The sequence below is a fragment of the Hypanus sabinus genome, chromosome 17, assembly GCF_030144855.1.
Source record: "Hypanus sabinus isolate sHypSab1 chromosome 17, sHypSab1.hap1, whole genome shotgun sequence".
Classification (NCBI taxonomy): Eukaryota; Metazoa; Chordata; class Chondrichthyes; order Myliobatiformes; family Dasyatidae; genus Hypanus; species Hypanus sabinus.
Window position 1 is genome coordinate 39,947,690 of NC_082722.1, and position 26,850 is coordinate 39,974,539.

The 26,850-nt window shown below is 38.9% G+C and overlaps 1 protein-coding gene across 7 annotated transcripts in view; it reads left to right on the top strand.

The window, feature by feature from the left end:
- The window catches only part of znf423 (zinc finger protein 423), a 392,953-nt gene that overhangs the window by 340,726 nt on the left and 25,377 nt on the right, over window positions 1-26,850 (top strand). For all 7 annotated transcript variants that reach the window (XM_059992897.1, XM_059992895.1, XM_059992896.1 and 4 more), the window contains one exon: window positions 4,015-4,130. In XM_059992897.1, the coding sequence (XP_059848880.1) occupies window positions 4,015-4,130 (116 nt within the window). The remainder of the gene's footprint in view (window positions 1-4,014; window positions 4,131-26,850) is intronic.

Sequence of the window (26,850 nt, forward strand, 5' to 3'; positions counted from 1 at the left end):
GAACCATAGCCCTCCACATCCCTACCATCCATGTACCTATCCAAACTTCTCTTAAATGTTGAAATCAATGTTACATGCACCACTTGTGCTGGCAGCTCATTCCACAGTCTCACAATCCTCAAAGTGAAGAAGTTGTTCCTATGTTCTCACCTGGGTGGTCCTGCTGAAGTGCAAAACCTTGCATTTGTCTGCATTAAATTCCATCTGCCATTTTCAGCCCACCTTCCAGCTGATACAGATCCCTCTGCAAGCCATGATAGTCTTACTCTCTGTCCCCTACATCCCCATCTTGGTATCATCCACAAATTTGCTAATCTAGTTAACCACATTATCATCCAGATCATTGATATATATGACAAACACCAAAGAACCCAGCACCAATCTGTGTGGTACAGGTAGTCCCCAAGTTACGAACGTCCGACTTACAGGCAACTTGTACTTACGAACGGAGGAAGAAGAATGTCGTCTGCCATTTTAAGTTGTTGCCGTTGACACTGTGTTGAGTGTTTAACTTTGTATTTGGCTTAAATTTTTCTTAATAAGATTCACCCTGGAAACCCCCCCCCACCGTTCCAGTTGGCTGGTGGAGCAGTGAGATCAGCGCCAGGCTGAAGAACGTAGGTTTTCGAGTTCGATGCAAACTGCTCCCGTGCCGGGTTGATGTCGATCCAGTGACTCCTTTTCCATCTGTGCTGGGTTGATATTGAGCTCGCAACTCAACCTTGTTTAAAAAAGCACTGCCACCTCCAGTTTAAATTCCCATGCGAAATATTGTGGAGGATCAAATATCCAAACCTAGCACAGCCCCCACTTGTCCCATTCAGCCTGTCTCAGTGCGATGGTCGTTAGGACCCAGCGGACCTCGGGAGCCAGTGGAGGTCGAGACCCGATGCCCGCAGTGTTTCTGTTCCATTGATGGGAAGTAATCGCGATTGAAAATAAAGTGGAAATAATAAAGCATTTGGAAAGAGGTGAAACGCCATCGGTCATTAGAAAAGCGTTAGGCTACAGTCGGTCAACGATCGGAACAATTTTAAAGGATAACGGATAAAATGAGAATAATGGAGCATGTGAAAAGCCCTGCCCCGATGAAAGCTACAATTATTGCTAAGCAACACAGTGGTTTAATTATTGGAATGCATATGTTTCTTAAGTGTTTTATATGCATAGAAAGATAAAATATATACTGTATACTAAGACAAACGTTTGACTAACTGACACTAATTAATATTGGATGTACTTGTTCCGACTTACCTACAAATCTGACTTAAATACGGACTCAGGAACGGAACTCGTACGTAACCCAGGGACTGCCCGTATACCATTAGTCACATGCCTCCAGTTAGAGAGGCAACCCTCTACTGCCATTCTTTGGCTTCTCCCATAAAGCCAATGTCTAATCCAATTTACTACCTCACCCTGACTGCCAAGCAACTGAGCCTTCTTGACCAGCCTCTCAGGCGGGACCTTGTCAAATGCCTTACTAAAGTCCATGTAGACAACATCCACTGCCTTGCCTTTATCCACTTTCCTGTTAACTTGCTCAAAAAGCTCTTATAGATTGGTTAGACATGACCTACAGTACCTCACACAAAGCCATGCTGACGATCCATAATCAGTCCATGTCTATCCAAATACTTATATATCCAGCCCCTTAGGATACCTTCCAATAACTTTCCCACAACTTATGTCAGACTCACTGGCCTATAATTTCCTGGTTTATATTTAGAGCCTTTTTTAAACTGCGGAACAACATTGGTTATCCTCCAATCTTCTGTTACCTCGCCTGCTGTTAAAGATGTTTTAAATATCTCTGTTAGGGTCCTATCAATTTCTGCATTTGCCTCCCATAGGGTCCAAGGGAACACTTTGCCAGGGCCTGGTGATTTATCCACCCTTATTTGCTTCAGTCTAGCAAACACCTCCTCCTATGTTATCTGCACAGGATCCATGAAGTTGTTGCCACGTTGCCTCACTTCTATAGGCTCTGTATTGGTCTCCTGAGTAAATTCAGCATTAATTTAAGATCTACCCCATCTGTTTTGACTCCACAGATGGTTTACTGTTCTGGTCTTGCAGAGGACCAATCTTGACCCTTGCAATCGTTTTGCTCTTAACATATCTGCAGAATCCCTTCGGATTCTGCTTCACCTTGTCTGCTAGAGCAACTTCATGCCTTCTTTTAGCCGTCCTGATTTCTTGCTGAAGTGTTCTCCTGCATGGATTACTACATGATGTATCTGCAGTTGCATTGATCCATATCATGTTTTCTTTAGAGCAGGGGTCCTGCAATCCTTTGCCCTGGTAGTACCTGACATTCTTCAGTCCATTCCCCAATCTCAAATAAAACTAAAACTTGTCTGGTGCTATCTGGAATACAGCTTGTCCTACATTGCTTTAATTTTCTTTTCAGTTTTATTGCATCAGGAATAACAGTTTCCCTTCCCATGGTTTGATATTTTTGTCAGGCACTATGCTCTTAATTGGATATTAAATTCTTTATTATTTTGTGGAATGCAGATTTATTCTTCTTCAATGAAGTGTGGTTGTCAGTTTGCCTCATTTTAATCTAGAACTCTGTCCCTTGAAGGCCACAGAGGCAACACTGTGAGTTCAGGGGTGAGAACTGGTTATATTGATGAATTCAGCTGAGGCACCTCACTGAATTTAAAATGTTTCTGTTGTTAGTATTTAATTTTGTTTCTTGCATCTTATGAACAAAGTTTGACTAGACCAACAGAGTGCAGAGGTAGTGAGCTAATTTAGTATCTGCTCTCACTTCTGACAGTAGCAATAGTATCCAGAGCTGAAAATTCTGAATTCAGATTCAATTTAGGAATGTGTATAAGCTTCAGGAGATTTATGCTCAGGTTTTTTAGTTCAGTTTAGAAGTTTTCACAGCATTAATCACCCAATTTCACAATGATTTTACAAATAAACTAACTTTGATGTAACAGTATATTGCACTGTTATATACAAGTTATTGGTGTTATTGCAGCTGTAGTTTTATTTTCAAAGGGTATGGAATCCCTAGATTATTTATTGCTTTACTAGAAATTGAGAAATGTACTATTGTGTGCACAGTACAAGTTTGCAACTTCAGTAAAGCATTGGACTAATGTCATGTTATTCAGTATAACATGCTACTAATTAATACATTGATTGATTTTCCCAATGTGTTACATTGGCATAAATTTGAGCATAAATTTTTGAAGTCAACAGTTGACCTCCGTACTTGAGCTTTATTGACCTATTGAGATGCACAAAATTGGCAGAATTGCCAAGGCGTACTGCATCAACTTAAATAAAATAGATGAGACCCTGTGCAGTATATTGAAATTCACAGCATTTCATAAAATTGAAATATTATTGTGTGCACAATACTAGCCTGTCTGCTTAGATGAGAACAGTCTTGAAAGTGCTCCTTTAGTTTCAATTATGAGCATCTTTTATTTAAATAAATGCAAGAAACCAATTGATATATACAAGAAAGAACAACATGTTCTTACTTCGGTTTGATCTCCTTTTGTTTTCTCACAGCTGTTGGTTTATGCTAACACTAAGAACCATGTGGAAGTGAATAGTGAAAATGATTTCATGAGTAGGTGGCCAAGTTTCATCACGGGATACGGGCCAATAATTATCAATGCTAAAATAATTGCCTAATATCTGTGGTAGCATTTAGGTTTATAATTTATATTGAGTAATTAAATAGTGATTCAATGTAGGTAGATCAGAGCAATAAACCAAAGCACATATTCACGTGTACAGACTAAAAAGCGCTCCAGTATGCAAGATGTTATAAATAAGTGAAACTCCAGTCTTGAAATGTTAAATTATTAATATTGTCTACATAGTGAATTAAATTTAGTGAAACAAAAAAAATGATTTATTGATAAATATCACAAGGTCTGTGGGGGATTTGGCTCAGTGTGGTAATAATAGACATACAGCTGGGAATGGCAGCCGAGTTCTACAGCAGATGCACTTCTGATCACTTTCAATTATTTTCAGTCTTCGTGCAGGCAAACAAACTACAGCAACATATCTTCGCAGTACATGGGCAAGAAGATAAGATTTATGACTGTTCACAATGTCCACAGAAATTCTTCTTTCAGACTGAACTTCAGGTATGCTTCAGAATACTGTGTAACTGTTTATTTAATAATGATTCTTTCTTTATTGATAAGAGCCCGTGGTGTTACAGAAAAAAGATACTAGCTTGGACAGAAGATTGGCAGAAGTCGAAGTGGGGGTGGGGAAGGGGGGCTTTTCTAGTTGACTGCCGGTGACTAGTGCTGTTCTGTAGGGTTACTTTTATTACCTTTCCATTACTTTTCACTAAGGAAGGAGGTCCCTCCTTTGCAGGGTGCCCAGAGGAGATTCATGAGAATGATCCAGGACATGAGAAAGGCTAACATGTGAGGAGTGTTTGATGCTCTGGGCCTGTAGTTGAAGCTTGGAAGAGTGGGACAGTGAGGGGAGGATGATGTAAAATCTCATTGAAACCTTCCGAATCTTGAAAGGCCGAGATAGAGAGGATGTGGAGAGGCTGTTTCCAACAGTGGGAGAGTCTAGGGCCAGGGGGCACGCTGTCAGAATAAAGTCTTTCCCTTTAGAACAGAAATTAGGAGGAATTTCTGTACCAAGAAGGTGGAGAATCTGTGGAATTGATCACTACAAATGGCTTTGGACATCAAGTCATTGGGTATATTTAAAGCAGAGGTTGATAGGTTCTTGATTAGTAAGGGTGTCAAAGGTTACGGGAAGAAGACAGGAGAATGGAGATGAGAGGGGAACAGACTTGATGGCCAAGTTGCTTAATTCTGGTTTTATATCTTATGATCTAACTCTATTGATTTAATATTTGTTGCTTGTTCCATGTCACTGAAAAAGCTGACTCTGGATGGACTCTTTCAAATTTACTTTAAAAAATAATTAAACTTACTGATGTGTTTTATCCTCAAATGCTTGTTTGCTGCAATGCTTCTTCGAACAGTTAATAATTCTGTGATGGTGTTTTATTGAGTTTTACATCTAACTTTTAAACCTCTGTACTTGACATCAAATTTTTCTCCATTTGCTATCTGTGCAGAACTTGTCTCTTCCAATTATGCCTTTTAAGCACAGCAGTTCCTGTACTACTACTTAAGGAAGTTTGCAGATTTTGGCATGAAAGTATCATTATTGAGCAGGGTTAATGAAAACAAATGAAGACAAAAGACTTGGGTAATGATGGGATGGGAGGGGAATGAAAAAACACCAGAGAACTGAAAATGAATAAGTTCTATATAAAAGCGTTCCAGGTAACTCTTAAACAGCAGTCCATTTTGACATATGATACCAATTATCCTAGTGGTGATCAGATAGTAGTTTGCATTGATGCAAATTGACTCAGTATAATGAAGACATTTTCTGTGACCCCAATTGCTTTGATAACTGGAACAGTTCCAGTATGCTCATCCTTGCTACTAAGATTAGCTGTACTGCCCTGTTTGCACTATTCAGAGCAGTCTGTTATATTAAAAAAAAATGTTTTCTGTACAAGCTCAACTGCTGAACTTAGACCAGGAAATTAAGGTTGTACACTGGGGTCTGGATGGTCTTATGATTTTTGGGATTGGATAAAACTTAATAAAGTTTCTTGTTTACATTGCATTTGTTCAAATGAAAACCTAAATACCAAGCAGTTAGTGGTGCCAATAGATTTTTGTAAATTTCATTTTTAGAAACAGAAAAAACTACAGCACAATACAGGCCCTTCGGCCCACAATGCTGTGCCGAACAAGTACTTACTTTAGACAATACCTAGGGTTACAATAGCCCTCTATTTTTCTAAGCTCCATATACCTATCCAGGAGTCTCTTAAAAGACCCTGTCACATGCACCTCCACCACCATTGCCAGCAGCCCATTCCACATACTCACCACTCTCTGAATTAAAAAAAACTTACCCCTGACATTTCCTCTGTAACTGCTTCCAAGCACCTTAAAATTGTGCCCTCTTGTGATAGTCATTTCAGCCCTGGGAAAAAGCCTCTGACTATCCACATGATCAATGTCTCTCATCATCTTTTTCACTGTCACACTTAATTGGTCCTATTCTCTCACATCTTATCCTCTTGCTCTTCACATACTTGTAGAATGCCTTGGAGTTTTCCTTAATCCTGCTTGCCAAGGCCTTCTCATGGCCCCTTCTGGCTCTCCTAATTTCATTCTTAAGCTCCTCTTGCTAGTCTTATAATCTTCTAGATCGCTATCATTACCTAGTTTTTTAAAAATATTTTTAGAATAATGAAGCAAAGAAAGAAACCCTTCGGCCCACAGTGTCCATGCTGACCACTGACCCTCATCCTATTACCTTCTCCCACATTCCCTTCAACTTCACCAAGATTCCAAACCTTGCCTCCAAATCAACGGCCAAGTAGCTAACAATTTTCATGTCTTTGGTATGCATTGTGGCTATTAAGACTTGAATTTATTGCCTGCAAGAAGGTGGGAACAAGAAGCCTTCTTAAACTTGCTACTACTGACTTGTTGGTGAAGTATTTTAATAATGCTGTAGAATAGGGAATTCCAGGATCCTGGAGTTGGCAGCCCATGACTTTCTGTATAAATTTTACCCAATATTTTCAGGAAAATTTACAATACCATGAATGGATATGTCACTGGGTTTATCTCCAAAGATCTTTTAACTCTTTTTTTAATCCTATGTCTGGTCTTATAATTGTACTACCATTGACATGCTAGTGCTCATAATAAATAAATATATGAAATTTATCCATTAATGCATCGACCAAAATGTGGTAACATATCCCTTAGAATATATTTAGCAATCAGTTAAGACCCCAAGAGCATGTTCAATGTATTCTTTAACTGTAGGCTTAAGCAAATTATTTAAACACAACCACATACCTCTATTTAATATTTTTTACTTGATGTTGCACAAAATGTTGCATTCCCCTTTGAAGCCCATTTGTTATTTTGATGCCTATTTAATTCAGGAAGCGATCAGTCAAGCCAGTGTTTTTCCACACACAAGACAAATGGTACTAAGCAATCACTTGCTGCCGAAGTAGAGCAAATTATCAAAGTACACCCAGGACACGTGCTTATGTCTTTTATGTAAACTATCCTTAAGATGTTGCTTTTACAATAAACTTACTGGAACTATTACTGGGGATCTGACATGATCACTGGTTGGTAAATAAGATACTGCAGATACTGTAAGTCTGAAGCAAAAATGGAAAATGTTGGAAATACTTAACAAATCAGTCTGCATCTGTGGAACAATAAACTGTTTCAAGTGTTAATATTTAGCAGAACTAGGGAAAAGTTAAAAAGATTTTGCAAAGAATTGGGGAGAGGTAGAAAGAACAGAAAAGAAGGTTTGGTGGACTGATTTACAGCTGAAATCAGAAGTTTACATACACCTTAGCCAAATAAATTTAAACTCAGTTTTTCCACAATTCCTGACATTTAATCCTAGAAAACATTCCCTGTCTTAGGTCAGTTTGGATCACTACTTTATTTTAAGAATGTGAAATGTCAGAATAATAGTAGAGGGAATGATTTATTTCAGCTTTTATTTCTTTCATCACTTTCCCAGTGGGTCAAAAGTTTACATACACTTTGTTAGTATTTGGTAACATTGCCATTAAATTGTTTAATGTGGGTCAAATGTTTTGGGTTGCCTTCCACAAGCTTCTCACAGTAAATTGGTGGAATTTTGTTCCATTCCTCCAGACAGAACTGGTGTAACTGAGTCAGGTTTGAAGGCCTTATTGCTCGCACACCCTTTTTCAGTTCTGCCCACAAATTTTCTATCAGATTGAGGTCAGAAAATGATGTCAAGTCTGGTTCATCCTTGGGAGCAATTTCCAAACGCCTGAAGGTACCATGTTCATCTGTACAAACAATAGTACGCAAGTATAAACACCATGGGACCACACAGCCGTCATACCACTCAGGAAGGAGACGCATTCTGTCTCCTAGAGATGAATGTACTTTGGCATGAAAAGTGCAAATCAATCCCAGAGCAACAGCAAACAACCTTGTGAAGATGCTGGAGGAAACAGGTAGACAAGTATCTATATCCACAGAAAAACGAGTCCTATATCGACATAACCTGAAAGGCTGCTCAGCAAGAAAGAAGCCACTGCTCCAAAACCGCCATAAAAAAGCCAGACTACAGTTTGCAAGTGCACATGGGGACAAAGATCTTACTTTTTGGAGAAATGTCCTCTGGACTGATGAAACAAAAATTGACCCGTTTGGCCATAATGTCCGGCGTTATGTTTGGAGGAAAAAGGGTGAGGCTTACAAGCCGAAGAACACCATCCCAACCGTGAAGCATGGGGGTGGCAGCATCATGTTGTGGGGGTGCTTTGCTGCAGGAGGGACTGGTGCACTTCACAAATTAGATTGCATCATGAGGAAGGAAAAATATGTGGATATATTGAAGCAACATCTGAAGATCTCAGCCAGGAAGTCAAAGCTCAGTTGCAAATGGATCTTCCAAATGGACAATGACCCCAAGCATACCTCCATAGTTGTGGCAAAAATGCTTAAGGACAACAAAGTCAAGGTATTGGAGTGGCCATCACAAAGTCCTGACCTCAATCCGAAAATTTGTGGGCAGAACTGAAAAGGTTTGTACGAGCAAGGAGGCCTACGAACCTGACTCAGTTACACTAGCTCTGTCTGGAGGAATGGAACAAAATTCCAGCAGCTTGCTGTGAGAAGCTTGTGGAAGGCAACCCAAAACGTTTGACCCAAGCTAAACAATTTAAAGGCAATGCTACCAAGTACTAGCAAAGTGTATGTAAACTTCTGACCCACTGGGAAAGTGATGAAAGAAATAAAAGCTGAAATAAATCAATCTCTCTACTATTATTCTGACATTTCACATTCTTAAAATAAAGTAGTGATCCTAACTGACCTAAGATGGGGGATGTTTTCTAGGATTAAATGTCAGGAATTGTGAAAAACTGAGTTTAAATGTATTTGGCTAAGATGTATATAAGCTACTGACTTCAAAAGTATGTGATGGCATTCAATCTGCTTTTTGCTTCTTGGTTAGTTTGTTTTGCACTAAACCAAAGGTACCTTCCAGACTTGCAATAAACTTACTTGTAGATACATAGCTTTATTTACTTTTTATCTCGCATGTGATTCTATAACTTTATCCCCTGAGGGATTGATTCAAGTACATTTCCATGATTCTACCTAATCCATAGTCCTTTCTCATTTGCAAGCAATACAAATATATTCAACTGTGCAGAGGGTTACATTTGCCTTCACCAGATTTTACAGAAATGATTAGTGTTGAGAATGGGTACCTTGGTGAAGTTTTCTATCTTCCTGCTATTCCTTCCTGTCAGAAACCAATGTAACTAAGATCAGCCCACTGACTTTAAATAGGGTGATAATCATACCATGGTCAATTTCTCTTCTAAATTTTATATTTCAAAAGCATCGGTTTTGCTGTTCCACATTGTAACCCATTCTCACCAATAAAATGAATGAAAAGCAGAATTCTGTACTTATATATATATATATATATATATATATATACAGGGTAGTACAAACAATTTGCATTTTGTTTCAAGCCATGTTGTGGTTTGGAGTCTGTTTATTTTAAATCCGGGTAAAGTTGGCAATGCAGATTTGAAAGCAAAATTACAGAATACAGCAGTTATTCCCACATTATGATAAATTTTCCATGAAACCTTTGCTATTCTCTGAGGCAAACAGGACAAACATAATTTGGATAACCCACACCCACAGTTAGACATTTTGTTATTTTTGCATCTCACAGATTAAATGTACCTCATACTGACACTATTTAATGGCACTAATTCCAGCCTCTTCTTTGCCTCTTAAAAACACGGTAATAGCATACTGTTAATCAAATGAAAAAGCTAAAACCAATCATGTCTTGAGTGCACAAATAATTTTTTTCTGTCAGCGTAGTGGAGCTCCTGAATACACTAATTCAATTAGCTGAAGAGTGGCAGTAATCAGCAAATAACAAGGCTCATTTAGTGAACTTAAAGCAAAAGTTCTAGCGTTTAAAATTTAACAGTGATGCAGTTCCTCTGCTTAACAAGGGGTTGATTAATGTGCTCATGCTAACAATAGTTAAAAGTCCTGGTCCTCAATAATCAGTGCAGAGAGGATTTTCTCCCCTTCTGTGTTCACTGGCTTCCTGCTGGTGCACTGATTATTGAGGATCCTGTGCTTGCGTGAACGACATCACACTGCAAGGGGGATTAGTATTTAGGAAAACAAGAACTAAAATATTTCAGACAAAGACTTACATTAGTATATTGATTGAGATGTACGAAGGGTGACATGACATAATTATTTGTCTGTTGGCCCAACGTCATCTGTGAAATTAACTGATGACTATTTGGTGCTCTGTACAAAGCTCTTGTTTTAATTGTCGGTGGGAAGGCCAGGCAGGTGGAAAATGTAAAAGCAGATGATATGGTCAAGGATATGATCTTATCAGTTGAAGGATGCATTGCAGAATTGGCAGTCAATGGGTCATGGAATGCTCTGATTCACAGTTTTTCCTTTCTAATTTTATTTAATCTTGTGCAAACTTAACATTGTGAGAGTTTAAGGTGTGGGGGGGGGTAATGCTTTAAATAATTATAGTGCCATGTTCTGCAAAAGCATTCAGGAGTAGATTTGGTGGGACAGGTTATTTGCATTTGTTCAGAGTTTTCTTTGGTAGTTTGTGTTAAGCATCTGCCTACCTTATTTGTAATTTATCTTCAGGCTATTAAATGATGTAACTGTAATGCATGAAGACTTCAAAGCCTGGATTCTGCTAGCATATTCTGGGCACCTTTTATCATTGTACACCCTAACCAACCCTGGTCTTGATGACCATGGAAGCCAAAAGTCAATGAAAGGAAACCCTTTGGATAATGCAGTTGGAAAAACTGAAGCTTCAGAATGTCTCTGACAGATGTGAATGAGGTTTTGCACACTGGCAAATCTTTGACAACTGTCAAAGGTATGAGAGTTCTTTAAACACTGCTGACATTCAGAAGCATGTTGCAATATTAAAATGCATAAAAAATCTTAAATATTTTTAATGTAATAATATCAACCCAGAGTGCTTTAGGTAATTACAGTCACTACCTTGCACATCTTCCTTGCAATTCCCAATTAAGTCAGCAGAGTTTCAGATCCTGGACTGGCTCACGGTCTGATAGTTGAGTACCCCAGTATAATACTGAAGAAGCTCAGCAAGATGGAATTCTGCTGCTAAGTGCAATGAGGAGTCCAGTCACAGTAGTTACTGAAAGTTACAGTTCCAATTAGAATCAGAATCAGGTTTGTGTTGTGAAATGTGTTAACTTAGCAGCAAAAGTTTAATCCAACACATAATATAGAAGACAAACAAAAATAAATAAATAAAATCAATTACAGTATACATATTGAATAGATTAAAAATCATGCAAAAAGCAGAAATAATATATTTTAAAAAGTGAGCTAGTGTTCACGGGTTCAATGTCCATTTAGGAATCAGATAGCAGAGGGGAAGAAGCTGTTCCTGAATCACTGAGTATGTGCTTTCAGTCTTCTGTACTCCTACCTGATAGTAACAGTAAGAAACAGGCATGCCCTGGGTGCTGGAGGTCCCTAATAATGGATGCTGCCTTTCTGAAACACCTCTCCTTGAAGATGTCCTGGGTACTTTGTAGGCTAATACCCAAGATGGAGCCAACTAAATTTACAATACTCTGCAGCTTCTTTTGGTCCTATGTAGTAGCCATTTCCACACCCCCCCCCCCCCCCATACCAGACAGTGATGCAGCCTGTCAGAATGCTCGCCGTAGTGCATCTATAGAAGTTTTTGAGTGTATTTGATGACATACCAAATTTCTTCAAACTCCTAATGAAGTATAACCAAATCCCTTCAAACTCTAATGAAGGCAATGTCTTACCTTCTTTATAACTGTATCGACATGTTGGGACCAGGTAAGGTCCATAGAGATCTTGATTCCCAGGAACTTGAAACTGTTCACTCTCTCCACTTCTGATCCCTCTTATGAGGATTGGTATCTGTTCCTTCATCTTACCCTTCCTGAAGTCCATAATCAGTTCTTTCGTCTTACTGACGTTGAGTGCAAGGTTTTTGCTGTGATACCACTCCACTAGTTGGCATATCTCGCTCCTGTACGCCCTCTTGTCTCCATCTGAGATTCCACCAACAATGGTTGTATCATCAGCAATGGTTGTACCATAGATGGTATTTGAGCTATGCCTAGCCACATAGTCATGGGTATAGAGAGAGTAGAGCAGTGGGCTAAGCACACACCCCTGAGGTGCACCAGTGTTGATTGTCAGCAAGGAGGATATGTTATCACCAATCCGCATAGATTGTGGTCTTCCGGTTAGGAAGTCGAGGATCCAATTGCAGAAGGAGGTACATGAGTCCAGGTTCTGTAACTTCTCAATCAGGATTGTGGTAATGATGGTATTAAATGCTGAGCTATAGTCGATGAACAGCATCCTGACATTGGTATGTGTTTGTGTTGTCCAGGTAGTCTAAGGCTGTGTGAAGAGCCATTGAGATTGCATCTGCTGTTGACCTATTGTGGCAGTAGATAAATTACAATGGGTGCAGGTCCTTGCTGAGGCAGGAGTTCAGTCTACTCATGACCAACTTCTCAAAGCATTTCATCATTGTGAGTGCTACTGGATTATAGTCATTAAGGCAGCTCACGTTATTCTTCTTGGGTAACTAATAGTAATTTTAGGACATGATGCCATTCAAATAGGTAAATGCCAGTGAAAACCGCTGGCATTTGCAAGTAAAACCTGGGCCCTATTTACAAAATGCTTCTTTGTAAGACAACCAGCAATTGAAGACCTCATAATATTCAATAAAGATTTCTTCAACATTTAAATACCAAGGTGCAAGATATCATAATCTTGGTGTAGTGTGTTATAGTTTGGTTTACATTTTGAGTGAGCTCAAAGAAGTCATTTAGATTTGCCTGCTTATCTATGGAAAAGTTATGCAAATGATTGTTCATTCTATTTGAAGATATTTGATGGAAAAATGCAGCATTAATCTTTCTAAGGTGTGTGTAGATTAGCAGATAACATCTGCATCATTGTGAAATATGTCTCCTACTGCTCAGTAAAGAATTGCATTGATTCTGTAGTTGTGATGAAATTTACAGCTATGACATTCCTGTGGTTCTAACTGAAATTGAAAAGCATGGAGATGTAGGAAAGTAAATATACAACATTATTTTTGAATTAAAAATCAAAAATGAATGGAAAATTTCCAATATTGCTGATCATCCTCACTTGATAGAGGTGGAAGGTGGTCGTATTTGAGCAGATCATTCACTGCCTTGGTAACCAATTTTAGAAGTGCATCTCTGTTTAGTGTTAACTTTTGGATCAGATTTTCACACAGGTTTGTTCTGAAAGCAGAAGCCTTTTATGATTTCTTCCAGAAGAAGGAGCTGGTGAGCCAGCTGGAAATAACCATAGGATGTTGCTACTCAAGAATTCTTTTGGCCTGACACTTTACATTCCTCTAAGCAAGGTATCTGAAGTATTGAAGTTTCACTCACCAGTTAAAAAAAGTATCAGGCAAATTGCTTTGATATTGGAAGTACTGGTACAATTTGGGATACTTTTCTGATGTCCCTGCTTCTGTTTCTATAAAACCAATTGTAACACCAGGATTGCATTATTCTGAATGAGAACTGAGATTCATTCACTCTTGATGAGGAGGATACATTGTAAAAAGGGGAACAGAGCGATTGCCTATTTTTTCCCTGACCCCAATATCCCTAGAAGCCATCACTGACTGCCTTCTTATAAGTCCATTTGCAATTTGCTGTTCATCAAGGCTGTGGCTGCTTCACTTTCTTGCACTGTTGTTCAATCCAAATAAAATTGGCAAGAATGGCACCCATGAGAGGTTGAAAGAAGGAAGTGATTTAGAAGTTGTTTAACTCTCGACAATCCAAACAGCAGGGTGGCACACAGGCCCTCTGATCCAATTACTTGCAGCTGAATGTCTCTTTAAGAACTGCTTCACTTGCTCTGTGATAATGATCTTGTTAGCATTTCCTGTAGGTTGAGTGCTATTGGTGCTTCTCAAGTTCCTTTCACCATAAGCCAATATAGTACTGCACAGAAGGCTTAGACGCAGTAATATAGCTAAGGTGCCTAAGACTTTTGCATAGTATAGTATTTGTCAACCTGGAGCACAGAATGAGTTTGCAAGTCTAGTGGGAGCAAAGGATGTTGGGAATGGTGAGGGTGGAGCACCATGGGAGGACAGGTGGTTGAGGAGGAGTGCCAAGGGCAGGGTGGTGCATGTGCAGATGCATCTAGCCCTGTGACAACAGGCAAGGTCAGTTTTAGGCATCCTAACTTCATATTTGTGTCTAAGACTTTTGCACAGTACTGTATGCCTTCTTTTTTTGATACCTTTACCAAGAGAAAAAAAGTTTTGACCATCTACCCTATCTATGCCTCTCGTAATCTTTTATACTTCTATCAGGCTACCGCACAGCTCACTTTGCTCCTGGGAAAGCCAGTCCAGCTGTCCAATCTCTCTCCAGCACAGTTACATTATTCCTGTTACATGGCAGCAAGAGCTGCAAACAATACTCAATGTGGTTTAGCCAATATTTTGTAAAGTTGCAACATAAATTTCCAACTCCTACTGTATATGCTCCCAGCAAAGCTGTACTGACAATCTCCCAATGAGTCCCTGTCTTTCTATGTATACATTAAACCTTTCCCTCACAATTTTATCGATTAATTTCCTTACCACTGATAGAGGGCTCAGCAGTCCATTGTTACCTGGCTCACACCCTTCTTAAACAAACAACATTAACTCTCCTCCAATCTTCTGGGACCTCACCTGTGGTTAACAAAAATGCAACAATCTCCACCAGGGTCACAGCAATCTCCTTCATTGTTTCTCATAGTATTCTGGCTCTGGAGATTTAGCCATCCAAATTCATCCTACTGATTCAATCTGCTGATTACTGACGTAGCTGGGAGCTGTACAACACAACTTGTATTTAAATTGTACCTTTCAATTATGGAAACCTGTATTTATAGAAATGCCTTTATAATAGCAAACTGTTCTGAGGGGCTTCACAGTGCAATCAAAGTGTTTGTCGCCCTGAGATTGATAATGAGATATTTTGGCAGAGCTTACCCATTTAATGATGAGAACTGGGTAACTTTGATATTTGATTCTTTGGTGTGTTGGTTGTTAATGCAAGCAACACATTTCACTGTGTTATTCCATGTTCGTGTTAAGTGAATCTGAATATAAAGACCCAGTAACAAAAACAAGGTTAAAAAAAACACTCATGATAATTAAAGTAAGCTTTCATTTTGCCATAATTAATCCAATGATTGGGTTCACAAAAATAAACAAATATGAGACTTGCCTGGTTTACAAACTATTGGTTTGGTCACAACAGGAATATGGACTCATTTCTTGGTGTCACGCTTTAGGAAAACTGGGAAGGTTTTGTAGAGCAATCAGAAGACATTTGCCAGAATGATTTCGGGGATGAGGGACCGGAGTTATGTGGAAAGGCAAAGGAGTTAGAGAATGTTGTGAGGATATCTGATGGAGATTTTAAAGTCTTGATGAGTATAGGTAGAGTAAGAAAAGAAAAATTTGTCCCTATTGTCTGAACATCCAAAATCTAGGGGCCATAGAATAAAGATGATTAACAAAAGAACTAGAAGTGACACAAGGTGATTTTGTTTTTACGCAGCTGATGATTAAGATATGGAATGCACTCCCAGAGGAAGTTATGCAATGTTCAAAGGGGTTGTGGATAAGTACTTGCAGGAAAGTACAAAATAAGATCTTTGTCAAAGAGTGAGTGGTGTAAGAAAGCAGAGGAATTCCAGAACAGAGATATGGATACTGAAGTCAATGGTGAGACAGTAAAATGAGGAGTCATCAAAAGGCCAGAAATACATGTGCAAGACATGGTAGGGAGCAGTGTGATAGGGTTGGAACACCACAGAACCATTTGTAAACAATAAAAATTTTAAAACTTGCTGAACATATAGCCAGTTTAGATTGGAAAGCCCATGAATCATGATTGTTATAGATTGGTATAACTGAGGACACAGAGAATAGTATTTGACGTTCTTAAAGGCTGGAATGTGATCTAACAGTGAAGCGGGGTGATGATTAGAAAACCTACAGCATAATACAGGCCCTTCAGCCCACAATGCTGTGCCAAATAGTACCTAGTTTAGAAATTACCTCTGTTTACCCATAGCCATCTATTTTTCTAAGCTCCGTGTACCTATCCAGGAGTCTCTTAAAAAACCCTATTTTATCCACCTCCACCACCATAGCCAGCAACCCATTCCATGCACTCACCACTCTCTGCTTAAAAACCTTACTCCTGACATCCCCTCTGTACCTACTTCCAAGCACCTTAAAATTCTGCCTTCTCGTTTTAGCCATTAGAGCACTGGCAAAAAGCCTGTGACTATCCACACGATCAATGCCTCTCATCATCTTATACCCCTCTCATCCTCTGCCGCTCCAAATGGAAAAGGCCAAGTTCACTCAATCTATTCTCATGGGGCGTGCTCCCCAATCCAGGCAACATCCTTGTAAATCTCCTCTGCACCCTTTCTGAAGTTTACACCTCCTTCCTGTAGTGAGGTGACCAGAACTGAGCACAGTACTCTCAAGTGGGGTCTGACCAGGGTCCTATATAGCTGTAACATTACCTCTCAGCTCTTAAACTCAATCCCACAGCTGATGAAGGCCAATGCACCGTATTCCTTCTTAATCACACAGTCAACCTGCACAGCAGCTTTGAGTGTCCTATGGATCGGACCCCAAGATCCCTCTGATCCTCCACATTGCCAAGAGTCTTACCGTTAATACTATAGTCTGCCATCATATTTGACCTACCAAAATGAACCACATCACACTTATCTGGGTTGAACTCCATCTGCTACTTTTCAACACAGTTTTGCATCCTGTATTGTATTCATGGAGGATTATATTATTACATTAGAAGCTCATTTTGGGGTCAAATGTCTGGTTGAGGTTCAGATCGTTGGCAAAGGGACAAAGCAGTGAAGAGGTATTAAAAATGTTTGTTAGGAGTTGAAATCAACGGCTTCGGGCATATGAATGTTTACTTGATAGAAAATAGTGTTCAAGCACTAGTTCGTTCAGGAACAATTGAGAGGTCAAATTGGCATATTGAGCTACAATTTGATGTCGCACACTGCATAACTAGAGCCTGATCCTTTGTATATGGGTGGTATTGCCGAAGAACAGCATTATCTAAAAAAAAATCAAAGAAAGCCAAGAATAGATAATCTAGGGACACCAGAGATAATAGTGTTAAAGCAGGAAAAAAAAGTCATTGTGCGTGAACTACATATGACTGCGAAAATAAAACTACACAGTTTCAGTCCCATATATCTCAGTTGTGAGACAGGTGTTGTAGGAGAATGTCAAAGGTTTCAAACCAGCTAAGAAGAAAAAAGGGGGCTGGATTTGCCAGACGAATAATATGTTCTGATCAATGCCAGTCAAATAGGCTGTTCTAGGTATCTTGACAGAAATCAGATTGGAGGAACTCTAAGATGGATGACCATGTTTGCTGGAATTGAATTTATTTAAGTCTTACATTCTTCCCACAATATAAGGGAGTAAAAATCTTTGCATTATGACTCCATCACAATGTACAGACATGTGAATTTTTAAGTCTGATGGCTTGTAGAAAGAAGCTGTCCCATAGCCTGTTGGTTCTGGCTTTAATACTGCAGTACAGTTTGCCAGATGGAAGCAGCTGAAACAGTTTATGGTTGGAGTGACTGGTGTCCACAATGATCTTCCAGGCTTCCTTTACGTACCTGCTGCTGTAAATGTCCTCAATGGAGGGAAGTTCACATCCACAGATGAGCTGGATTGTCAATACCACTCTCTGCAGTGCCCAGTGATTGAGGTTGGTGCAGTTCCTGTACCAGGTGGTGATGCAGCGGGTCAGGATGCTCTCAATGTTGCCCCTGTAGAAGGAGTTGAAGATTTGGGGGCTCATGTCAAACTTCTTCAGTTGCCTGAAGTGGAAGAGACGCTGTTGTGTTTTTTTTTGGCGCACAGTTTGTGTGTACAGTCCAGCTGAGATCTTTGGTGATGTATTTACTGAGGAGCTTGAAACTCTCAACTGGAGTCCTATTGATGTTGATCAAGGCAAGCCTGTCTCTGTACCTCCTATAATCCACGATCAACTCTTTAGTGTTTTGAACGTTGAGGTAGAAGTTGTTATCTTAGCACCACTTTGTCAGGGTGTCAACCTCTCCTCTGTAGGCTGTCTCATCACCACTAGAAATAAGGCTGATCAATGTTGTATCATCTGCATATTTGATTATTAGATTTGAGCTGTGTGTGACAGCATAGTTGTAGGTGTAAAGGGAGTAGAGGAGGGGACACAACCCTCAGAGCACCTGAGTTGAAGGTCAGAGGGGCAGAGGTGAGGGAGCCCATACTTACCAGCTGTCAGCGCTCCGATTGGGAGTCCAGGATCCAGCTGCACAAGGTGGGGTGCAGACCAAGGTCTCTGACCTTCCTGTCAAGTCTGGAGAATCTATAATGTCTGAGGACTTTGAAGAGAAAATAGAATTTGGAAATGGGGAGACAAGTTGGGTTTTTTAAATATTTTTAAGAATCAAGAAGATAAATTTGAAGGAAAATGCAATACCATGGTGTTAGTAATAACAGAATGCAGAATGTGGGTAAATCAGAGGACAAATTTTGAGAGGGCATGAGGTACAAGAGCAAAACTAGGAAGCAGTTATAGCTTGTAGCCTGAGCAGTGGAGAGTCTCAGTTCTTCCTACAAGTGAGCTAGGAAGAGGTAGAGAAAGGACAGAAGTAGTTGATAAGATGGTCTTGGTTTTAGCGATAGAGGTTTCTAAGCTCTTTACATTTGGAAGTGAGGGTGAAGAAGAAAAGATTTAAACAAACATTTTGCATGGGTGAGGAAAGGCAAATGCATTCTTTGGATTCAGCATGATCTTGAAATAATGAGCAGTTTGAACAAGTAAAAGCTTTAAAGGACTGGGATATAAAAGAAAGGATGTAAGGCTTTGTAAGGCATTGGTTAGATAGCACTTGGAGTATTGTGAGCAGTTTGCAACACTTACCTAAGAACAAGGAGGTAGTACAAGGCCAAATAAGTTCAAGTCTCTATCATTTGGGCATACGAAACAAAAAGTAGCCAAAGAAAATGGTGCTTTCAATGGAACTAGAGGCTTCAAAGGTAGAGGTAAAGAGACTAATAGCTGCAGAGACATTATGGAATGGAAGTCTACAGATCTTGAATGAGCACAAAGTAATATTGAGGTTTATTTTCCCATATACCAACTGAAACAGCTGTTTAGGGAGAGGGGTGGGTGTTGAGCTGTACACTAAAATAATGAAATGACCATCTGTATTTGCAAAGGCATGTGTGATGGGACAGTGAAGGAAGTGGCTATTTTCTGTGAATTACCTTAGCAACAGAGGTGAAGAGGTTAATTATTAAATATGAGGTTTCAGGATACTTGGAGGCACATGATAAAATAGGCTGAAGTCAGTATCGTCTCCTTAAGAGGAAATATTACCTGACAAACCAGTTGAAATTCTTTGAAGAGATAGCACGTAGAATAGACAAAAGAGAGTCAGTGGATGGTGTTAACTTGGATTTTCAGAAGGCGCCAACTTAAGGCTGCTAAACAAGACAGGAGCTCATGGTTTTACAGGAAAGATTCAAGCATGGGTAGAAGATTTGACTGCCTGGCAGGAAGCAAAGTGTGGGAATAAATGGAGCCTTTTCTGTTTTGGCTGCTAGTGACTAGTGGTTTAATACACCACCGCTTCTTTTCACATTTTACAGTATATCAATGATTTAGATAATGAATGATTACCTTCAGTTTAAATGTTCATTTATAATCAAAGTATAGTACTCTGAATTCCTTCTTCTCTGGGTAGCCGTGAAATCAAGAAAGAAAAGAAAAGTAGCACGATCATCAACCCCCAATTCCACCCCTCCTCACACAATAAAAAACAAACAAAAGCAGAACAGGCACATCAACCCCAAAATCACCTCTCTCCATACAATATATTATGAGAAATTTCAGGCGGAAAACACGATATAAAGACTGAGAAAAAACTATAGTCCAAGTCCTTATCCAAAACGCAGAACACCTGGGTAACATTCTCCAGCCACAATGGCAGGCTGTTCCTGTCCATTAGCAGAGCAATCAAAAGACAGGCAGCCGGTGCTCACCTTCCACATTTGCCTTGATGTTTCAATCTCCCTTATCGTTTTAATCGGCGCACGGTGGAAGCTTTAATCAGTGAAATTGAGTCGAATATCGGCTTGCACCCCTTCCCGCAGCCTGCCCACCACAAAGTTCATGCGTGCTGCCTCTATCTTCCGGCATCCTCTCGGAGACTGTGGAGCACTGGAACACCCAAACGATCTCGGGGAAACAATTCACGGAGTCCAACAGTTCCAAAATCACATCCAAGACAAAAAACAAATGTAAAAGACATAGAAGAAGTGAAATATATGGTTTAATGATCTATCCAGAATATGTCGACTGAAGGAACGTTGTATGCAGGTGCCATCTTGACCGGAAGCCAAATTTGTGAATGATATAAAGATAGGTGGAGGGGTGGGTAGTGTTCATGAAACAGGGAGTCTGTGGACATGGCAGATAGAACATGGTGCAGGAAAGTGTACCTTGGTCGAAGGATTAAAAGCATAGACTATTTTCTAAATGGGAACAGATTCAGAAATTGGATGTGCAAAGGGACTTAGAAGACTTTGTGCAGGATTCGCTAATGGTTAACTTGTAGGTTGAGTCAGCAGTAGGGAAGGCAAATACCATGTTAGGATTCATTTTGAGAGGACTAGAATATAAAAGAAAGGATTTATAAACCTGAAGCTTTATAAAGCAGTGGTTAGACTGTGAGTAGTTTGGGACCCTTATCTGACAAAGGGTGTGCCACCATTAGAGAAGATCCAGAGGAGGTTCACAAGAATTTTCTCGGGAATAATAGAGTTAACATAAAAAATGCATTTGATGGCCCTGGGCCAGTACTCACTGGAGTTTAGAAGAATGGAGTAGGGATGGATCTCATTGAAACCTATTGAATATTGAAAGGCCTAGATAGAGTGGATGCAGAAAGGATGCTCCCTATAGTGGGGGAGTCGAGAACCAGAGGACACAGCCTCAGAATGCAAAGACATCCTTTTAGGACAGAGATTAGGGGTAATTTCTTTAGTCAATGAGTGGTGAATCTGTGGAGCTCATTACCACAGATGTAACGAAGGACAATGCAGGGCAAGTCATTAGATACATTTAAAACAGAGGTTGATACGTTCTTGATTAGTAAGGGTGTCAGAGGTTGTGGTGAAGAGGCAGAAGAATGGGGTTGAGAGGGATAATAAATCAGCTATATTAGAGTGGTGGAGCAGACTCGATGGACTAAATAGCTTAATTCTGCTCTTTTGTCTAATGCCCTTAAGGTCCAAGACCTTACAATTGGGCAGTCAGCTCAGAGGATGGAGCTGTAAGTCACTTGAGGATAAAAAATTACCTGTTGCAGAGAGTCAGGTATGCAGCAAGATCAGAGCATTTTATTACACTTGGCTTACAAATTTCAAATAGGAGACAAGAGGTCTAAAGAGTGGTTCACTATCTACTCCTGGAGCCTTCCCCCTTTTGGACATTTCAAAGTGCAATTGTTATTGAGAGCCAGACTGCTACTTGTTTGGGTGGTCGGTGGTTCAGTTGAATGACTTCATTTGGACTCAGGCATCCTAAGTTTCCATTAAGGTAGTTATTTACAGTACATAAATACAATCTTAAACAGTTTGTTCATGAGTGGCAAATTCCTTCCATGTTAACAGCATTCAGGTGATATGGAGAGAAATGGGTAAAGTCCATAGAATCAATGCAAAATTGAGGGTGCAGTGGACACAGCGAGGAAGGCTATCAAAACTTGCAGCATAATCTGAACCAGATGGAAAAGTGGGCTTAAAAGTAGCAAATGGAACGTAATGTAGTCAAGTCTGAGTTTTTGTACATTGGCAAGATAAACCAGGGGTAGGACTTGCAGAGTGAATTGTAGGGCAATGAGATGTGCAGTTGAACAAATACAGATCCGTAATTCCTTGAAATTGGCATCACAGGTAGATCGGGTTATAATAAGAGGCTTTGGCACATTCGCCTTCATAAACCAAAGCATTAACTACAGGAGCTGGCATGTTACAAGGTAAGACATTGGTGATGCCAAATTTGTTCTGGTCACCTACCTACAGGAAAGATAGCTATAAGCTTTAAAGAATGCAGAGAATTTTATAAGGATGTTGCTGGATCTTCAGACCTGATTTATAGGGAAATGTTGGATAGTTTAGGGCATTGTTCTCTAGAGTGTAGGAGAATGAGTGTGGAGATCTTATAGAGGTGTACAAAATTATGAGGGGTATATATAAGGTGAAATACAGTATATGCCAGCTTTTCCCCCTGACGTCAGGTGAGACTAAAACTTGAGGGGGAAAATCTTCACTCAGCGGGTAGTGCGTGTGAAATGAGCTGCCAGTAGAAGAGATGGATTCAGGTTCAGTTGCAACATTTAAGAGAAGTTTGGATAGATACATGGATGAGGGTGGTATGGAGGGTCCAGGTGCAGGTAGATGGAACTAGGCAGAATAACAGTTTGCCACAGATGAGATGTGTTGAAAGGCCTGTTTCTATGTTGAGGTGCTCCCTCTGATGCTAATGTGGGTGCTCCATAACACAGCAGACTGAATCAATGATTTGAGACTTCTCTGAAACTAGCACCCACCTGAAACAAAAATTGGAATCTTCCAGGGTGTTTTCACAGATTGCGAACTACCATTGTTTACTCACGTAAAACAATAACTGCAAGGTGAAAAGATTTTTGTAATCCATTTTCAGCCTTTGCAAGTTAGGATTTTGAAAACAGGTATTGAGTGGATCAGATAATACATTTTAACAACAAAAACTTGACTTTCACAAAAATAGTTAAATAGTGTCACATATGAAAGAATTAATTTGCAGGTTATCTGATAATTCCATTCTGATTATTTTTAGTGTAAACATAAACAATAAGAAGCGTGAAGCACACATGTTAAATATGTGTAGTAATGGCATTTTTTTGCAGTTTGTTTTCTCTCTTCTGCTCTTAATAACAGAAGTGCCTTCTCCATTTTATCACAATATATGCCTGGGTGTTTTCAGAGAAAAAAAATGTCTAGATCATTAAATATAATAGGTCTCAGCTGCAGTTATGATCACTGAAGCATGCATTCAATTCATCATTGCAAATTAGGTGCATCTAAGAAACATAACTGTTTCTGAGCATTTTAGGTTCTCTAAAAGAAATACCAATGCAAAAATGTAGGGACTAAATCATTATTTAAGTTGAACTGTTTCTGCATGTTGTTGAGCAAAATTAAGTTAATTTTGAAGGCGGTATTCACATTGTTTTCCATTGTCTGTTTTGAAACTAGTGGACCATTGTTAAAATTGTTACATACATAATTTATTTATTTAGTACATCTCTTCTACTGTTAAACAGACATATAACTTGACATGATTTATGTTTCAGTGACATACACTTGAACATCAAGCCGTTACAATTGTCAAGTATTCTCGGCATGTGTTTCAATAATTGTCTTTTCTTAATGTATCTTCTTCATTAGATCTTTAAAATGAGCTTTTGCTATCTCAACTAAATTTTATCTTACGGTAAGAGTAGTAATAATTTATTTTCTGTTCTGTTTGCTTGTGGTTAATGCGTAGTTGTTCATTGTCTTGAGTTTTTTCTTCCACATTGCAATGTATTTTTCACTACAGGATGCCTTTTGCGTAACTGCTCACATCACAAAAGCAGTATAATAAATAATTGCGCATTCTTGGAGAATCTTTCCTAATATCCTTATTAGTTTATTCACAACTTCAGGGAATATAATTTGTTCTGCAGCTTATATGGTACATCTTGTGAAGTATTACTAAAGAAATGTAGGGAAGTACTGCTTGTAATTTGCCATGAAGAACAAAAGTAAGTTCATGGTCGTTGCCATTATAAATAGTAAATATGCACAGTGGACAAACAAATGTGCCTGTCATTAATTCCCTATTTATCTGACTGAAACACATTCTCCACTACAGTCACCAAATTCAGTTTTGGTTATTTATTATCTATCTTCATTGTAACACAAACATTAAAAAATTAAGTTTTGTTGCATAATGTATTATATGGAATGTGTCAAATTTATTACTTGACAACATCCATATTACATTTTTAAATTTTTAAATTGTCATTTTACTGTGATAATATTTCTAAGTCGTAGATATGTATTTCTGTTTTAATAACACTTAAGAAAAAGCAAAAAAGGGTTTCCCTGATATTTCAACTTAATTTCATTGTATATTTTATGCTCTGTGATATGTTTGAAAAGTTAGTTAAAAGTTGTTCTTTTTGCCTGACTCGATTTATTGTCTGAGAATTCCTCGATTTGATTGACTGCTGGCTTGAGACTTGTTACTGGACTGAAATCCCCTAAATAGCTGACAGCAGTAAACATCAGGAAAGGAGTAATGCATACCACAGAGATCAGTAGATCTTTAGGGGAAGCTTTCGCCAAGGTTGTTTTTGATTTATCTTTTCATAGAAATGGAAAAAAATTGAAAATGGTAATCTTGTTAATTCTGCACATGTTCTGAATGATTGGACTTGTAGGTAGCAAAATCCAAGAAAGCAGATTCTCACACTATTTTCCTTTCTGCATTGGTGAAGAAGACAGAAAAAAGCCCAAATTCTCATGAACAGTGTTATTAATAATTTGCATTATTGCAGCACTGAGTGAGTTAGAAAATAAATGTTCTAAAAGCATTTATGATCTAATGTCATGCACAGCCAAAATGCACTATAGAATACTATTGTGTAAAAATATCAACATTTAACATCTCCATTATAGTGTATTGAATAATTTGTTTTGATATACTCTCATTCTTAGCTGAAACTAAACAAGTATTGAAAGATAATGGATTTGTTACGTTTGTCACTTAAGTTGCTTTACCATATCTAGCTGATAGGCCACCCTCACACAGTAAGCGTAACGTTACTTCATAGATTGCATCTAACTTGGTACAAAGGGAACTCAGGATGTTTTTCCTTCATCATTGTCGCAAAAATGTCAAGGGAAAGCAAAATCATTCCATCTCCTTGTTACTAGATGGGAAAAATAGAAAGATTGAATGTCGTGCTATTTCCAAATATATCAACTAGATGATAATTGGAGATCCGTTTAAATATTATATACTCAGTGAAGAAACATTGGTTATCTTTAACAGAATAAAGTTTCAAAGCAGGATCTAAATATTACTGTGTCTCCATAAATACAACAATCACAAGAATAATGAATCAGGGTAAGATTTCTTTAAAAATCACCATCTTCTCAATAACGGGGGCCTCTTCACTTCAGTCAATTAATTGTTGGGGGCCGGTTACCTCTGAAGTATTGAGCATGCAAGACTTTTTACAGAAAAGATGTCTGCTGTGCATACCCATTTGTAATAGGTGATTCGTTGTTCCATTTCTTTCATGGACTGAATAGCTTGCAGCAGTATTTGCAACAAGAGATAATCACTTTAGTCAGCATGTTACCAGGAATCAATGCTATGTCCATTGCTTTTCGTGTAACATATTAATGACTTCAATTTAGAAGTCCATGATTAAGAATTTTGCAGGGGGCACAAAAATTGGGATAGTGTGTTTGATTGGAAAGAAGATGGTATTGAATTTCAGGAAAATGTTTATGCATTGGTCAGATAAGTGGCAAAATACAAGATCATTCAATATAATGCATTTGAGGAGGGCAAACAATAGTAGGTCAGTAACTGAGAAATGCAGAGTAATAGAAGATCTTAGCAAAGCCTGTCCACAGATCCAAAAAGGGAGAAATGGAAGGGGAAAGTGGGCTACATAGTGGACTTCGACACTCCATTCTTGGATTGTTACTTTTTTTTTGTACATAGATGAACGTAAACATGAGCCCCACCTGCACACATCAGCACTAGTTTAAAAATATCATTTGCGACTGACATTTCAGTATTGGATTATTTCTTTTGGCCATAGTTTGAATACCTAACCATGTTAAGTTTTGTTTGTGCACAGGGAGTTGTTTGGCTGCTGCTGAAATTGATTTTTTTTAGAGAATAACTCCCTTTCATTTCAAAATTGTGTCATGGGATCTTTCACGTGCACTTGAGAATGAAGGTGGGGCCACAATTTAATAACTTATTTAAACTTCTGATAATACCATACTCCTCCAATATGCACTGGAGTCAAGCAAGAATTTTCTACTTTAGATTCAGGAATGGGACCTTGACCCACAACCTTCTGAGCCAGAGGGAAATGGAGCCACCACAACATAAGCCTCACTTGCAGTAGTTAGACATTGATGGATGCTGCATCTGCTGCAACAAACCCAGATGTTCATCAGTAGGTGTTCCAGGATTGGCTCCATTAAATGAGTTGATAGAAGTGGCCGCTGTTTCCTGGATAGATTCTAAGCTGTGCCCAAGTCCCAATTGTAAACTGGAGCTGGACTTCTCCATTCCCTTGGCTTCTGACTTTGCAGTGCACTGAACATTTGGGTTGAATTGTAAGCTAATAATTTACAGCACAGTAGGGTCCATATGACCCATTATAATTGTAGCACCTGAAAATACATCACTCAGATTGAAGGGGAATGAAATAAGAA